At 45.4% G+C, this 18,115-nt stretch overlaps 1 protein-coding gene across 2 annotated transcripts in view; it reads left to right on the top strand.

The window, feature by feature from the left end:
- Window positions 1-313: 313 nt before the first annotated feature.
- rhbdl3 (rhomboid, veinlet-like 3 (Drosophila)) overlaps window positions 314-18,115 on the top strand; it is a 49,497-nt gene continuing 31,695 nt past the window's right edge. Inside the window, exons 1-2 of one of the 2 annotated variants that reach the window (XM_056585724.1) lie at window positions 314-1,581; window positions 2,016-2,039. In XM_056585724.1, coding sequence (XP_056441699.1) covers window positions 1,459-1,581; window positions 2,016-2,039 — 147 coding nt within the window. In that variant the 5' untranslated portion in view covers window positions 314-1,458. The remainder of the gene's footprint in view (window positions 1,582-2,015; window positions 2,040-18,115) is intronic. The other variant, XM_056585726.1, reaches the window with a different exon arrangement.

Genomic DNA, 18,115 nt, shown 5'->3' with positions numbered 1-18,115 from the left:
TTTTTAATAGTATTATTTATTTATATATCATTTCCAACCTCTTATTTCATCGTTATAAATATTGGAAAATTAACGAATAAAATACCATACAAATTAGAACAGCATTCCAAGTATGAAATGGTCGACCACTGATGTTGAAACACTTGAGGCCTACATTTCAAGAAGACATTTAAAGCAACGCTGGATGGAGTGAGACGTACTACATGTAATATAGACAGTGATGACTCTTGTCATGCTGGTAGAGGGACATGGGGTACAATGCGTGTGTCTCTCGTTCTACTGTGCCTCGCTCCCTCGACGAGTAACAGCCTATATAGGCAGGCAGCGGCATCGCGCAGCGGTGGAACGCTGCCCGTGTACGACTCCCTGGAGCAGCACCAGCTCGGTGGAGTCAGCCAGAGTCTTCCCACAGCAGCTCGGAGTCAGCCCCGTGTGTTTTCCCAGAGGCTTCCCTCAGACGGCGAGGCAGCGATACACCGGGCATCCGACCCGCGCTGCACCGCCGGCAGACAGAGGACCTGGGAAGAAAAAAACACAACAATCGCCAGGTAGCATGACGCACCAGAAATTGGCACTTGCTGGAGTTTTCGCGGGGCTCGCTCCAGACAGTGAGCGCGAGCAGCACACAGCCAATAAATAGCCTTGTTGCAACCACATTCGCGTGCTATTTTGCACATGCACAATAATAGGACCGGGGGGTTCTTTCATCCGTCGTCTGGTCTAGTCTAGTGCCACTGCCTATCTGCGCTGCGTGCATTCGTAGTTGTCGGTGGCGTAGTTACTAGTTAGTTTATGGTGACGTACAGGGGTTCACTCTCGCCGTGATGTCATTATTTCTCTGGGGGAGGCTATAAAAACTCGGGCTTTTCGCCGGCCGCCGCTCTACGTATGTGAGACTATTCTTTTGAAACGTGGGTTCCCGCACGCAACGCACGGCACGAGATTTCGGTTGTGTGTTCCGATAGCCGGGCAGGACTGGTCCATTCCCAAGCACCGGCGACCTCCATTGGCCTCGTCCGTGGGGAGGAACACAGCGGGAAGCGGTGCCGTGACTGACACACAACACGAGCGGACTTCATTCCCAAGGTGTACAACGTGACGGCTGCTCAGGGTCCGCAACTTGGGACGTAACTTTTCGCCTCGCCTGGTGAAATTTTGTGGAGGAACTGCAAGCAGAGTTGACGGCGCATGTCTATATGCTGTCACTCAGGGTAGTCTACTTTGACATGGATTCATCTCAATGAGAATGGAAATTAAGTAGGGGTCCTTTTTAATTAGTATGAAGCCAGTATTTTGGGTGCTCCCACGGATACTTCTAAGTCGCGTAGAAGAAGCCTGCACCAAGTACGTGAGTTATCCTAAGGAAGTCTCGGTATCAATAATGGGACAACGCGTGTTGATGATATAGGATTTTATAGTCGTTGCTCCGCGAGAGTCATTGGAAAGAACAGCGCGAGGATGAGTGGCGGAGGCCGGGAGCTGCCGCCGGTCAACTGCTCCCCGGCGGTCGCAGCCAACGCTGAGGGGGACGCGATCGAGGTGTTGGAGAGCGCCGACATCCTTCCCGTCGCGCCAGAGGACGTAAGTCTCGGACTAGCCTTTTCTCACGTGCACATTTTAGACATGTTTCTCCGTCCACTTAACTATTACAATCTTGTCATCACGCTATAAGCTACTGTAAAACTAACTTCTCTGCACGTTTTAAGAATGACAATACATTTATTGCATCGTATGCTTGCTTCAGCTTTTACCATTAGATTATGCATTGGTGGGGATGGTACTATGACCACAACGGTCATATAGTCTACCGTACTACCAGCCTAGTTTGCTTGGCCCCTCAGAATGACGCCCCTCTGGATGCAGGTGTTGCCTCTAGACTTTCTGTGACACCTGTTACTGTTACTACGTTTACCTGTTTACCTTGTCGGCCCTTCTGTCGCACACATCTTCAATAGCGTTTTCTCTTCCCCCCCCCCCCCCCCCCCCCCCCCCCCCCCTCTTTCTATTCCTCTCAGCAATGGAAGTCTCTGTTTGACAAGGTAGGCGTCTCGTGTTACCGTCTGTTACTCTGTCATCATTTAATTGCTTGCATGCATGCGCATCTCCATCGGGAACGGTCTGGTCTATAGTCGGTCTTTAACTGTGCGTGTTTGTGGTTGATGTGCATGATCGCACAACTTGAGTGACATTTCTGATCTTGTGTGTGTGTGTGTGTGTGTGTGTGTGTGTGTGTGTGGGGGTGTGAGAGAGAGAGAGAGAGAGAGAGAGAGAGAGAGAGAGAGAGAGAGTGTGTGAATGAATGTGTGCCTGTCAGTTGCGGAATGTACATTCAGATAAATGAAAATAAAGTTGATTCGGCAAGATGTTTTCATGATTTATGTAAGCAAAAGACATTAAGTCCACCTACACAAGAGACCTTTTGCAGATGGCTTTATCTGAAACACATACTGTTTCTAGTGAAAAAGACTTGCTGTTCCTTTGCTTAAGTTACTGGGTAACCCAGCTGCGGCTTTGACAAACCAATACACAAACTCACACACACGCAAATCAGTCCTCCCAACTATGAGCCGGAGTGCAGTCCTTAGGGAGGTTCGAACAGCGGGAGGTTGTGGGTGCGTAACCAACACACCCACACACACTGACCCCCGCTGCACTAATGCAATTAGAGCGATACCTTATCCTGGATACATTAGTGTATCAGGGATAGCACTGTTTTCCCCTCAAACATGCACACGTACACACATACACGCATGCCAGAGACCACTGTGGATGAGGATGTGGACCGGGCGATCAGGGAAACAGCAGGCTGTGCTGACAGACGGCAAACGGACCCCCTTTTACCACACACACACACACACACACACACACACACACACACACACACACACACACACACACACACACACACACACACACACACACACACACACACACACACAAAGATTAGCACCTGCCTGGTTTGGGGCCCCAAACACACTGCTAAAAGGAATCTCTCTCTCTCTCTCTCTCTCTCTCTCTCTCTCTCTCTCTCTCTCTCTCTCTCTCTCTCTCTCAGTCATAGGCTCGTGTCAGGGTCACTCTTTGAGGCGGGACCGAGGTCCCACGGGATTATGGTAAATCCAATCCGGTTTGGAGTGTGTGTGTGTGTGGGGGGTGCTGGCTGTTTTGTGGTCCAGCATTAAGTGGCTCTCCTCAATCAGCTGTCTCTATTTTGCGGCGGTGCTTTACGTTTCCTCGAGTGGTGTTCAAACGCAGGGAGTAGAATAGAGGAGGGGGTAGAGGAGGGAGCGGGATCCCCCAAATGGTGAGGTCGCTGAACGGTCTTCCTTCTTCAAATGTCCTTTCACTCTTTCTCTTTCACATGTTCTTTAGCTCTCCATTTCGCTGTCCATCCTGCGGACAATGACCTGGTGCATTTGTCAAGGTGGCTGACCTCTAGGGACACCACAGGCTTGTCTGAGGTTGGAGGGATCGGCGGGGGGGGGCAGTGTGTGTCGGGAGGAGGGTCAAACCAGTCTAGGGACCCATGTCAATGCCCCCAGGGACACAGTGATCGATACTGATCTTGGACAGATTGCTCTTGGCCCCGGCTGCTGTTTGTTTGAACCGGCGGTGTTTGTAGAGGGATTAGAAGCACTTGCACAATAGGAAGTTAAATATTACTCTTTCACAGACAATGGGGAGAAGGGTTACTGGTTTGCTTACTTCTCTCCTTCAACGGATCCCGTCCAGCAGCATATCTTACTTCTGCAGACTTCCTCTGTGGCTTGTTTTTATGAATCTGTGATCTGCCCCATAATGATTATGACGTTGTAGTGTCCGTGCATAACCTTTTGTTTTTTTTGAGTTTACTGCGCCTTAATACAGTTGTGTGATTACATAGGACATATCCTCCCCATTTAATCTATGATGACACTCATACATTCAGAGCCGGTTATCCTCGTCCCCAAAGCGATGTGAACTCGGCAGGACTAACCTCTACCGCCCACCACTCTCAGTCCAGGCTGCTGTAATCATATCGTCTCACCATACAGACCATTTAATGATCATCTCTCCCAAACTCCTCCATCAATAGTAAACGTTTTCCTCTCAAATGTGACATATAAAGACAATGTTTGAATTTGTGTGTTTGCGTTTGTTTGTGTATAGTGCGTGCCTGTGTGCATGTGCTTGCACTCGCGTGTCTGTGTGCACCAGAAGAAACCTTGTAATCCAACTGCTACATTTCACTTATTTTTTTCAAAGTCTCTTCTTTCGCTCCAGCGCCCCTCGTCTCTGGAGGGGATTTTGTTGCGGGGTAAAGTGCTTGTCTCCTGCGCACAAGGGGCGTGACCCCAAGCACACACAGGAAGTGAGCCGTAGCACACCTCCAGGTGCTTTTAGTCCTGCTGCTGGTGCCTGGGAGCTGCCCTGGGAGACAGAGGTGACTCACAGCAGAGGATGAATCAAGCGAGGCTGAAGGGCGAGCTGCCGTATCTATCATTATCACTCTCTTCTTAGGCTTAGCTCTCTCTTTAACCCTTTAAGTCTGTCTCTGGGTCTGTCTCTGGGTCTGTCTCTGGGTCTGTCTCTGTCTCTGTCTCTGGGTCTGTCTCTGTCTCTGTCTCTGTCTCTGGGTCTGTCTCTGTCTCTGTCTCTGGGTCTGTCTCTGTCTCTGGGTCTGTCTCTGGGTCTGTCTCTGGGTCTGTCTCTGGGTCTGTCTCTGGCTCTGGGTCTGTCTCTGGGTCTGTCTCTGTCTCTGGGTCTGTCTCTGGGTCTGTCTCTGTCTCTGGGTCTGTCTCTGGGTCTGTCTCTGTTTCTGGGTCTGTCTCTGGGTCTGTCTCTGGGTCTGTCTCTGGGTCTGTCTCTGGGTCTGTCTCTGGGTCTGTCTCTGTCTTGGTCTCGTGTTCCCTCCCTTTATTTCTCTCTTACCCATTCTCATCTTGTATCTGTCTTTCTGACGATGTATGTATATACGACTCCTGCATGCACAGACACACACATTTCTCTAGCTTGCTTTAGTTATACGTGTGACATATGCACCTCATCTGCAAATTGATTGCTGTTTAATACAGCAGGCAATTTGTTCAACGACACGCAATGGTTGTACATAGTCACCCATTAACACTCACTGCTCCACCACATGCTCATATTTTCAGCTCCTACATGATGAGTTTGAGAGGATTTAGGCAGGAACCACACTGCATGTTCAGGATTTGGGTTGATAAATCGCATTATGCACATTTCACAAATACTAAACAAGTTTGTTATGCATGCGTTTTTTTTTAAACCAGCCCTGAGAGATTTAACGGTGAAGCTTTGCACTAATGGCGTTGTAAATCCCTTCTGTCATAGAGTTTATACCAGTTTTATAAACAGGGCACATTTTGTTTGTTGGGTTTCTGTTTCCTTGTGTTTGGTGTGGATAACACCTGCTGGGAGCTGAATGTCACTTACGATCACTGTTCGTGATCGTATCCACTCTCATCTTCTGCTTTGAGAAAATGGAAACTGTCTGTCGCAGCCGCCTTGACCAGACCCCTTTCTCACCTGATGACCTCCAGTCAGAGGGCAAAACCTCCTTTATGTAGTCCTTTCTGTAGCAGAGTGACATATTAGATCGCTTGTGTGGCTGTTAGGGTGTTGGTGTCCATACTGTCCTTGTTGTGTTGACACAGCGCAAAGTGTCGAATCCCCTCATGTTCCTAGTGGCCTGTCTCAAATGTGCCAGCCACGTGCCCACAGGGGGCTTAGCGTTTAAGCACTTTCACATGGCACCAAACACACACGCACGCACACGCACGCACACACACACACACACACCGAGACACACAAACACACGCACATGCAAACAAACTTATAATTCTTTATATTTGTGAATTACGTAATTACAAAGTTCAGCTGGATTGCTGGCTTCTTAAATTAACCAAATTGTACTGATTGTGGTCAATGTCAAAGATGCATATAATGTTAGGACATAAGTAGACTTTAACGCTGTAATGGCTCTCATGATATCATTGCAGGAGGCAGGGTGGGGAATATAAAAATCCAGCGGTGAATGCCACGTTAACATCCTCTTAATCAGCCTATGATGAAACAGCCCAGCTCGATTGGCGTTAATTGGGCTAACCGGGAACTTCCTCGCGAGGATGAAGTTACCTGTCTCTGTGGGGGGGGGTTCATCTCAACCGCATTGAATGTGCATTTCGGAACATTCTCTCTCTCTCACTCTCACTCTCACTCTCTCTCTACCACCCAGGTGACTGTTGCTTAATTGGCGGTCCCATTGAGGGAAGCCCCTTGTGTTTGGCGGTGTGTTCAGCTGCGTCGTGTCCCTGTCTCACCCCGTCATCTGCAGCCCTGGTCACGCTCGTGGGGCCTGATGTGGTGTGCAATGACATCATCAGCGGGCTGAGGGCGGGGATATAGGAAGAAATGAAGGAGGTAGGGAAGGAAGATTGGGGGAAGCAATGAAAGAAAAACGGGATGGAGCGAGAAAGGGAAGGAAGGAAGCAAGGAAGGAAGGGTGTAGGAGGAAGGAAAGAAGTTAGGAGGTTGGGAAGGATGGAAGGAAGGTAATATTCTCTACCTCTTACCCACTTCCAATGTAATTGCTGTTGACACATCCAGAGGCTCTGGGGTGTTGTGTTCTGACTTCCTTCACATCACAGATTGGGATTACATCATCTGTATTATTTTATAACAGAATGAAAATGATAAGGAAATCTAATTAACCATACTCCACATCTGCAGATTCGGTACCAGGTGTCGATTGCAATGGTTTTTATGTCAAGTAATAACCGTCAATTGCAAGGTAGTGTGTGCTGCCACTGTCTCTCAGTGGATCTCATGTTGGGATTGCTCCTAAAATCACAGATTACACCCGCTGGTCTATTTTTGTTATTTCGTTTCCTGTTGAAATGACATCATTTGTCACAAGATAATATCAGAATGATATCCAGGCTCCACACTGCGCATCAGACTGTGCTCACTGAGTGTTTTAATCAGCCCTTATCACCCCCCACACACTCCTCGGCCTACCAAGCCCCCCCTCCCTTCGTAAATAGATTTCCTTAATGAAAGGCAGAGTTCCAGTCAGCGATCTGTGAAAACAGTTTTTAATGTGGAGGTAAAAATAGCCCTCCTGCCTGTCAATGTGTCAGAGCACACAAAGGGATAAGAAAAGGGGATTTGATTTGTCAGTTTACCCGTAATTGGCTCATGCTTGCAGACACACAACAGCAGTGACTTGAAATCAAACAATCTCTTTAGCTGGTTGAATGGCCCACGCCGCTAGCACACTGCGTGTTCTTTCTTTTTGCACAGTGTCTGGTAGCTTACTGTGTGTGGTAGGTGGTCTATTCTCTTGTGTCTTCTTGTACATATGTCCATCCTTTCACCATTGGAAAGGGACAGTGTTCTGTAAGAGCTGAGGGCCCAAGGGGAGGCAGAGTGACATGATGGCTGCCAGGGACATTTGGTGAATTAGTGTGTGCCTGTTTTTCAGGGGGAAGAGCGTGTGCATGTGTGTGTGCGTTTGTGTGTTCTTCCATCCTTCATAACCTGTCTTTTAGTCTCACTCTTTCTCTCATTCACTCTCTACTACGTATCCATCCATGTTGGATTTCATGAAAGACATGCAGAGTCACCACCAACAACACTAACATTGCTTAGAAATTATTAACTCAATAAAAGAGATTATTAATAAAATATTATTTATCTCTTATTGAAAATCTCCAGCAGAAAATAATTAGGGAAAATAATTATAGCACATAACATACTATGGGCGTATGTTTTTAGCAATCTGCGTGTGGATGTTTCTACGTATATTCGTGTGTGCGTGTTTGTCTTTATTCTTGTATGCTTGCGTGTGTGTATGTATGTGTTTGTACGTGTGTATGCACATTGTGTTCATTTATGCGTGGTTCCCTGACGCAGAGCTGCCCATTAAGGAATGTTCCTCATGATGCGTGCAACACTGCCAGTTCTTTCATTCTTCTTCTGCTCGCTGCCGCTGAAAGAACAATTCGCTCTTTATAGAGACAGATGGCACGCTGACAGCTAGCTGCAAATGCAAAGCTGACAACCACCGACACAGATGTTCCCTGGGTCAGCCTGGCCCCAGCACTGGCAGGCTAGCACACAAAATATATACTCCATGCTGGCGGCTCTGGAGTGCCCCTGGCCTACACTCACTTTCCCTCCAGACCGCTCACTCACCTGGCAGTAGACTAGCACTTCTTCTTGCATGCGTCGCTGTGTCCGTGCCATCTCTGCCATCTCTGCTTCAGAGTCTTACATTTGTATGTCTGCTTGATGACAAACAAAGAGAATATCTCAGATATGCCCAAGATTGATAGAATTTTTTTGTCATTGGTTAAGGAACAATCGATTAACTTTTCAACCCAATAGGCAAAAATGTATTCAAGATGATTCAAAATAGTTAGCATGATAGTAACAAAGTGTGCTCGCACATTATCGTGCCAGCATGTTAGAATTAACATGATATTTACAAAGCGTGTACTCAGATGTTCGTCATGGGGTTAGGTTGATCACACCCATTTGAAATTGACCTCCCTCACTCAGGTTTCGTTTCCAAAAAGGGTCATCGTGTTGTGCTGGCCCTGGTGTTGGTCTGAGTTCTTCTCAGCAAATTGTATCGTATTTATTATGGTCTTAACAGTTGAATCAAAAAAATAAAAAAAGCTAATGATGTGATGAATATTGAGCGATGGATGTTGGATGTAGTTGTAAAACAAGCACTCTATCAATTCAGTAGTTGCTGTTGTATTCTAATGTGTGTACATCTGGTAGATGAATGAATTTCACCTCCACTCATTCTGGATTTATAAAAAAGACTATCTTTGGATGTGAAATCTATTCTTGTCATCACAACATTTGCTCGGTGGCCCACTGCTTGGGCCTGGTTAAACGTAACAGTATTACTAGAACACAACTTTATTCGCAATGTCACGGCCGCACTGAAAATGGCCACCATTTTTACCTGACACAAAAGAGATTTTACCTGCCTCCATTGAGCTTTCATACTGGAGGGCCTGAAAAGATGTTGCTTGAACCTAACAAAAACCTCTTTCAGCAGAAAGCCAAACTCACTCTCTCTCCCTCCGCCCCCCCGCCCCGGACTCTTAGTTTTCTTCTCACTTCTTGCTGGATTTAACAATTAAATTGAGTACAAAAGGTACTGCTCTATAAACAGGCTGTCAGGCACAACAGTGTGGGAGGAAATGAACACTGGGTACCTTTGCGTGAAAACAGTATTGAGATTACTTTGGATCCCCAGCCGGAAGGTGTTTGTGAGGGACATGGTAATATTGGTAATAAAATATATTACTTTTTTCATTTTACTCATGAAATGAGTTCCATGCATATTGTTTAATTAGAGGTCGCTTTGGAAGACAGTCATTCATGAGAGGCTCATAAGATCATATCTTTTGTGGACTTTTTTTCAACCAACACAATCTGTACATCATCACCAGTGCTTGCTATACGGTTTCACCTCTGGGCTGAACAACAAAGCTAAAGTAAAGCGAGGAGGACGCCTTGTTTTGCTGTTGGCATGACGACCCGGTTATGGCTGGGCTCAGCAGTTGTCCCAAGGTTAGAGACACAGTGTGCTTAGCGTTCCACCCGAGCTCTGTTCCTCACCCGTCTCCCCTGGCTCGTCTTACAGGGCACTGCCACTGCCAAGGCCCCTGTAGCACAACCTTCTAGCATATAGACCCACGCACAGTGCTGAGGTCGCCATTTTTGACTGGAAGAAACCAACATCATAGACAAAAACAACACCACCACCATCCAAAAACACACTTAAGACAAATGTAAATATGCTATAACTGTATATTGTGTGATGTTTTTATGTCAGATTTGACTTCTACTTCTGATTTATTTGATTTGTTTGTGTCTGCTGTTTCCGCATCCCTTTTTTCCCAGTATTTATTGGCTTGTCTTGTCAGGGAAAGTGTGTGTGTGTGTGTGTGTGTGTGTGTGTGTGTGTGTGTGTGTGTGTGTGTGTGTGTGTGTGTGTGTGTGTGTGTGTGTGTGTGTGTGTGTGTGTGTGTGTGTGTGTGTGTGTGTGTGTGTGTGTGTTTTTTTTGTTTGTGTTTGCATGTCAATTATCACTGGATGGAGTGTTTATTCGCTGGGCTGTATTATTTAGTAATTTGGAGAGGCAGTTACCTTATAATATGCATAGAGTTTGCACTGGAAACCACATCAGCCATGCAGGTACACTCCAGTTTGTCAAATTGCCCACTGCTTGGGCCTGGTTAGACGTAACATTACTGCAAGAACACAACACAATTTGCAATGCCAGAGCCAAAGTCAGGCCTTGAAACCAACTAAAATCTATTTTGTTGTTAATGGTACTTTTCTGAGGAATTCAACACATTTGATCCAAAGACTGACTACAGATCAAAATAAATGGAATGAGTCTCAAGTGCATGCACAGCTCTAACTAGTGGGTTACGGTGAAGAAAAACAACTATGTTAGCCCCTTGAACTGCCTTTGCTGAAAGATTTCTATTGTAAGTTCTCTAATTAGTAGAGCTGTCAAGCGATTAAAATATTTAATCGTGATTAATCGCATTAATGTCATAGTTAACTCTAATTAATCGCGATTAATCGCAAATTATTTTTCTATGCTAAATATCCCTTGATTTTTTTGTCCCATAATTCTTCTCATTTTAATTCTCTTATCAACATGGTGAAGTGCATCGGCTTGCCTTGTGCAAATGATTTTTTATTGATAACAACATTGGCATATACACTGATCAAAACAGGACTATACAAAAAAAGAGCCTATAGTGCAATTAAACGACTGCTTTGAACAAATGTCATTTGAACATAGCAGTCAGGCTACTGCTTCTTTGTTTTGAGCCAAAAAAAAAAAAAAGTTTTTTTTTTTTGTTTTAATAAAATAATTGCGTTAATCGCGCGATAAAAAATGTAACGCCGTTAAATTTGGTTTGCGTTAACGCCGTTAATAACGCGTTTAACTGACAGCTCTACTAATTAGTAATGATTAATTTTAAGCAACCCACTAAAACAGAAGTGGTGCGCTACCATTACCTTGGCCATTATTATAGCTCTTTAAATCTGAAACCTGACAGATAAACGATCATACCTTCATGAACGTGTGTGTGTGTGTGTGTGTGTGTGTGTGTGTGTGTGTGTGTGTGTGTGTGTGTGTGTGTGTGTGTGTGTGTGTGTGTGTGTGTGTGTGTGTGTGTGTGTGTGTGTGTGTGTGTGTGTGTGTTTTTGTTTGTGCGTCCATGCATGCGCGTTTGGAAATACTTGAAAGTACACAACTCAAACGTGGGTCTGCCTTTACTGCAAGCTTCTTTCCTGCTCTGGCCCTAATTTCCACTTTCTCCCGGCCTTAAAAGGAGAGGGCTGTCAGTCTGCAGAGGGAAGGCAAACTGCTGCCTGCTCCCTGACCCCGGGGGATTATAGCAATGGGATTATGAAACAGAGGCTGCTTCAATGGAGCCATTATGGATCAGCATGAAGCTCTGTGGCTGATTGGCTTACTGCAGCCATTTGATAGATGCCCTGACCAGCCAATCACAGGCCGGGGACCTGCCGGACCAGGCACCCAATATGCGCTGTACTGTACACCCCATCTGATTTTAGGCAGCTAAGTGGGGACGGTAGTGAGGTGTGTGTGTGTGTGTATGTGTGTGTGTGCGTGCGTGAGTGTGTGTGTGTGTTTGCTTGTGTATGTGTGTGTAAGGGGGTTGTGAGTGACGGTTTGAAGGGTCCGAGCCTATCCCAGATGGCAACCTTGGAAATGTTTGTGACAGCCCCAGCCCCCACCCACTGTGAACACCCCCCTCCCTCCTTCCCTCTCTTTCTTCTATTCCCTCATCGGTTCAAACTCTTTTCATTGGTCTTTTAAGAGATTTCTTGCGAAAAACCCCGCCTTTTCTCTTTCTCTTCGTCTCTCCCTCTGTCTCTCTCGCACTCTCTCTCTCGCGCTCTCTCTATCTCTCTCTCTCCCTTTATCTCTCTCTAACTGGGGTCCGCCTATCCTCAGTTTCTTCTCCCCACTTTAAGAGATCATAAATCTGTAGAATGAATGGGCCAAATGTGTCTGTCTGTGTGTGTGTGTGTGTGTGTGTCTGTGGGTCTGTGGTTCTGTGGGTCTGTGTCTGTATGAAAGGTATAAGATTGCGTGTGTGTGTGTGTGTGTGTCTGTCTGTGTGTGTGTGTGTGTGTCTGTGTGTGTGTGTGTGGGGGGGGGGGTTCAACGAAGGGCTCCTCTTAAAAAAAAAAAAAAAAGAAGAGACAACTCAAAGTAGCTTTCTAAATTAATGTACCCCCTCCCCCATCATCATTACTCCCCCCCAGCCCTCCCTCCTCACCCCGGGGCCTGTGTCTGCAGAGCCTCAGTAAAGGACTGCTTTATAGCGGGCTGCGGCCCTTAATGGGAGGGCCTCACCCCGGTGTACGTGGGAGGGTCTCTGAGTAAGGTGGTGGTGCTGTGTCTTTGTCTCCGGGCTGACCCCCCGGCGCCCTCTGGCTCCACTACATGGCTGCTCCCTCACCTCCTTTGTGCACGCCACATACATTTGTGAAACACAGACTGTGTGTTTGACAGGGACTTTGACTTTTGTGTATATGCTGTGATAAAAAAAATCTATGTGTGGGTGTGTGTTTACATGGGAGGGTCGGCCTTCATTTCACACAGTGTGTGCGTAAGTTTAAATGTTTTGCTGCCTATTTTTCCTGGTGTTTTTCAAATGTTCTGGTTATGCTGTTTTTATATATATATGTATGTGTGTGTGTGTGTGTGTGTGTGTGTGTGTGTGTGTGTGTGTGTGTGTGTGTGTGTGTGTGTGTGTGTGTGTGTGTGTGTGTGTGTGTGTGTGTGTGTGTGTGTGTGTGTGTTAGGGGTGTAACGGTACACAAAAGTCACGGTTCGGATCGTACCTCGGTTTTGAAGTCACGGTAGAGTACAGGATGGTACGGTTCAAATGTTAAAAACTGCTTATTTGTCTACAACGGAGAATGGCCGTAGATCAGCAGCAATGAAAACACCAATAAACTTGGTTATGGCATTTGCATTTGTAAATTCCCAGAAAGGGGTTGTTGAAATAGTGTTGTGAGCTGGGTTCGGTTTTTTTTCACAGCAACGGTGATAATAACACCTGGATGGTGCCTTTTCAAATGCGTGTGCATGGTAAAGTGCTGTACGTAGACACGAAGAGCCCTCTCCGTAGCCGGAGAGCCTGTCGGAGACCCTCTCCGTAGCTTACGTGCGCATCCAATATTTTTGGACCGTGGCCAATGGCCATGGACCTATTGGTCACCGCAACGGAGACGGCATGGGCTGTGGTTGGTCCTCTTACAAAATTATTTCCAGAATCACTTCTCCGGTTTGACTTTGCACCTTAATTACTTTGTAATTTTTTTTCTTTGCACATTAAGGACCAATAAAACACCAAATAAGGGAAGTTTATTTACAACACTGCTTACATGCAGTGGCGGTTCTAGGGACGGGGCCACAGGGGCCCTGGCCCCCCAAATCTGATTGGCCCCTGACGTGCCCCTGTTCCGTCAATCAATTGATGAGAAGAACTACCGGAGAATTCAACGATCACAGATGCAATTCCACACCCACACTATTGGCGGCAGTAATGTGTCAATGCAACTTAGGAGAAGAGGCGGACCTGCGGAGGCCTTGGCTTTATATGTTTTTTTCTTGAAACTGTGATTGTTAATGGCTGAACGTTACCAGAGCCTGACATTGAGGGAGGCAGGGGGGAGTAACTATTTGTATGTGGAAACGGTGTTGTACATGGTTGTTAAAATACCTATTTTTTGTTTTGTGTGTGATGTATTGCATTGAATGAGTTGTATGCATTGTGTCCTTTATGCACAATATAAACGAGAAAATCATTAAGAACTTAACTGCTTCATCACTTTTTTTGGCGCGTTTGAAAAAGGTATGATGTATTTGTGCCATACTGAAATTATTTGTGTGCTTGGGTGTATCCCGTACTTGGCCCATGAATGTAACATGTGGCCCCTTTATGGCCCCTGTTTCAGAAAAATACTAAAACCACCACTGTTTACATGGTTTGTAGTCATCATATAAGATCGATCGAGCGGCGAATTGCATTGCAAATCCGACATACCGACAGAGAGCTTCTGAGGGGTCTCCGTAGTTACGGAGTCGGATTTCGGAGTCGGAGTAGTATACTTTGGCTAAACGTTCCGGGGGGAACTCCGACTTCAAGTATTAATTCCGCATCGAAACACAAGCCTTTACATTTGCTGTATTAACGCTATGTACGCCACATTTACGCACCCTGGTCCACCTCTGTAACCACCCAGAAGTGCCTGTACCGTGAGGGTTCGGTACAAATACGTGTATTGTTACACCCCTAGTGTGTGTGTGTGTGTGTGTGTGTGTGTGTGTGTGTGTGTGTGTGTGTGTGTGTGTGTGTGTGTGTGTGTGTGTGTGTGTGTGTGTGTGTGTGTGTGTGTGTGTGTGTGTGTGTGTCTGAGGTATGTTGATCTGTTGCTCCATGACCACCGCTTCTGCAATAATCGGGAACGTTGGGGGTCAAATGTTGATCTGAACACATGCATTGGCTCCAACTAGGGACACACACACACACACACACACACACACACACACACACACACACACACACACACACACACACACACACACACACACACACACACACACACACACACACACACACACACACACACACACACACACACACACACACACATTCAGAAGGGCTCATAGAATTTCTCTCACATTCAGTCTCACTCCTCAACCAAACAACTACATTTTCAGTTCAGTTCAGTTTCAGTCATATCTAGGTTGTGTCAACAATACAATGAAATATGTTGTAGGAGACAAAACGGGTCAGCTGTAAGAGCCCGAGTATGTAACAGCACAAGTCAAATAAAGGTGAAATTACTAATAAAAAATACACAACGTTGAAGATGTGTATGTAGCTGTTATCTATGAAGAAACACTTGGAAAGCATTATGACTGCAGATAAGGCAATACATTTGAACTAGTTGAGTAGTGCCATGACTGGGAGTTCCCTGGCTAGAGCTTAGGCTTATATAAACTGAAGGGGAGACTGTATGTATTGGCTTGGTTAGGAAATGGAACATCTTGAGCATCTGTGTCTTCTTTGTACACACACTAAATGTACAATCATCTTCACATTTACACATCATATTCTGAACAACCTTTGTGTGTGTGTGTGTGTGTGTGTGTGTGTGTGTGTGTGTGTGTGTGTGTGTGTGTGTGTTCGTATGTGTGTGTGTGTGTGTGTGTGTTTTTCTATGCGTGTGTTTGTTTGTACCGCTTGTGAGCGTCTTGGAAATCCTTGCATGTTTGCACCTGCTCAAGCCATCATCATCACCTCCCACGCCCACATCTGTTGCTTAGCTACAGGGCAGTTGGCAAGGAAACGCTGACAGGCTAGGCTAATCTGTCACCGGCTCGGACGAGGCATGTGGGCGTCCGGTCCGTCATGAAAGCCAGATGACCAAACATTGATTCCCCTGAACCCCAAACCAGCCAGTGTGACTTCTTAATGGACCCACCATCTAACGACGCCACACTTACCACACGGTTTAGCTAAGGTCCTCTGAACAGGATTCCTCAACTACCTTGCTTTCCTGAAAAGATGAAACCTCTCTAATTATATACTAATACAATTACTAATAATATTATCAAATGTCGTATAATGACCATTATATATATTTAAAGCTAACCCTCTTCCCTAAAGTTTTGGGTTTCCAGTGAATCATGACATTTGGAAGCTTACCAGTGACCGTATAGATATGTTTTTGTGCACCACATGAGTGTGTGCAACAAATACGCTCCTTTGAGGTTCTGCGGTTGTATGCCTGTCTATTGTGCTGGTGTTGTTGGTGTCTGGATAGCCTTAGGCTAACAGTAGCCAATTATCAGAAAGTCGTTTCTTGTGCTGCGACAGACTGCTGTTCAGTTTTAAGATGCAAAGCCACGATTATTGAAAGAACCTAGACTAAATTATGACCCAGTGTATTTCTGGGTCACAGAAACAGGATTTTACCTACTTCCTGGGGTCGCAATGTGCTTTGGAAGATATGCTGATGATCCGCAGATGATCATTATCCCGGGCTGCATCATGCTAGTTTGTTTATCCGAGGTTAAATAAACGTTTTAATCCTCAAAATATCCACGTCTATCAATGTTCTGGTGTAGGCTGGTCTCTCTGCTGTCATCCCAGCTGTAACCACAAACCAATAGTCTCCAAAGATAGAATGGATGTGCCTCCCTGCATCACTGATTTATACCATGTATGAAGCAAACAATTGACCCCAGACTGTATTTAAATTTGATGCAAACGTCTATAAGGTAAGAAGTCTATGCGTTTTGCTGAAGGACTTTTAGGGACTAGAATTAGACTCTTCATATGACCTGCTAGAGGAGGTACATTTTGGTGATTAACAAAGTACCTTTTGTGAACAGAGATTGTTGTTTAAGGATTAAACCCCACCAACACTGTCCAGTTATTCGGGCCGGTTATGTGTGTCAGATAACATTGTATAATATAATTATCATATATAATATGTATCTTATTCCATTCGTGTGTTGTTTGATTTGCGACACTGGGGCACCAAGACCATTTTAATGTTGGATACTTTTCTTGTAGAAAAGTATTGTAGGGCAACAGGTACAAGATCAGAGAAATGGATGACAGCCTCTCATAAACAAAGGGCTGATGCAGGCAGTTGTATACCCTGGGTGGGTAATGGGAGAGAGAGAGAGGAAGTAGATTAGACTGCATGCAAGGGGAAAAAAGCAATTACCTGTGCCAGACTACGACTACATCCCTTCATCACGGAGAAGGAAGGAGTCGAGGGGGGAAACCCTGAGATGAAAGGCAAGAATTGGAGAGGAAGGAGAGGTAATACAGGGCTGGATACTGTACAGGCACATGCAAACAGATTTTATACACATGGCTATTTAACAGGCAAGTTCTCTTACTATTTGGGCTCTTGGTGTAGTCAGTGTAAATTACAACGCCTCTTTGTATGTGTTTTTCTTTCATTAACATTTTTAAGCCCCTTCATAAGAAGTGGTTAGCTGGTTCAGTAACCCTTGAGATTAAAGCCAGCAACGTACAGTGTGACTTCTCTGGATTTACGGTGTAATATTTTTTAGTGAGAACAGTTCCAATACTTATCATACTAAAGGTACTGGGGAACATGATGTGAAGTTATAGAATAAGGGAGTAACAATTTGGATTTTACTACTGTAGTTATTTAATTATTACAGGGTATGTGCAATAATCCGGACGTTTGGGAGGAATTTAGAGAGAATTTAACTCCTGAATACCTATTATATTATTTCAGGGTACATTATGACCATAAACCTGGCTGTTTCAGGGAAAATGGTGGGATGAGTACTGCATCATGTCATATTTATTTCAAGATGACCTTGCTACTAACAAACAAGTCAAACAACTATATCGTTCCTTTATTATATTGGGGTACTTAGCCACGTGTTTAGCGTAACGATCCAGTCGGATCAACGGCGAAAACCTATTTTTCTGCAAAAATCTCTGCTTGTGCAAACTCTTCTTGTTTAAAGGTTGGGTACGGAATTCGCTTTTTTGGCCATTTTTGCAAAATTACTTGAAATCCTTATCATAACCCGCTTACAGCCACTGAGTCAGAAGTACTGACATGAAAATTAAACTTGTCAATCATCTGTGGAACGGGCAGGGCTCGAAAAACTCCAGCCAATCATTTGGATTGCCACCTCGTTGCATTGGACAGTAAGTACGTCAATCAAACGGTCGTACTGCACTCCCCCTCCCCCGCGCCCCGCGCGCGACCCCTTCGTGCAGTACTCGTGACCCAGAGCTCGTGACCCAGAGCAAGCTCCTGTTTGTTGTTATCCTGCGGTATCTGTCTGGAACTAGTTAATCCACATTTGGACCTAGCAGTAGAAGACAATTTCCATGGCAGACAAGACGCCACCATCCCCACCACCACCACCAGCAAAGAGAAGGAAAACTCTTTTTCAGAGAGTAATTGATAATAAAAACGCTGAAAGAGAAAAACTGAAATCAAGAATAATCCT

Source organism: Gadus chalcogrammus, chromosome 3 (genome assembly GCF_026213295.1).
Source record: "Gadus chalcogrammus isolate NIFS_2021 chromosome 3, NIFS_Gcha_1.0, whole genome shotgun sequence".
In the NCBI taxonomy this organism is placed as follows: Eukaryota; Metazoa; Chordata; class Actinopteri; order Gadiformes; family Gadidae; genus Gadus; species Gadus chalcogrammus.
The sequence above is the reverse complement of the archived record's forward strand: the minus strand, read 5'-3'. Positions and strand labels throughout refer to the sequence as shown.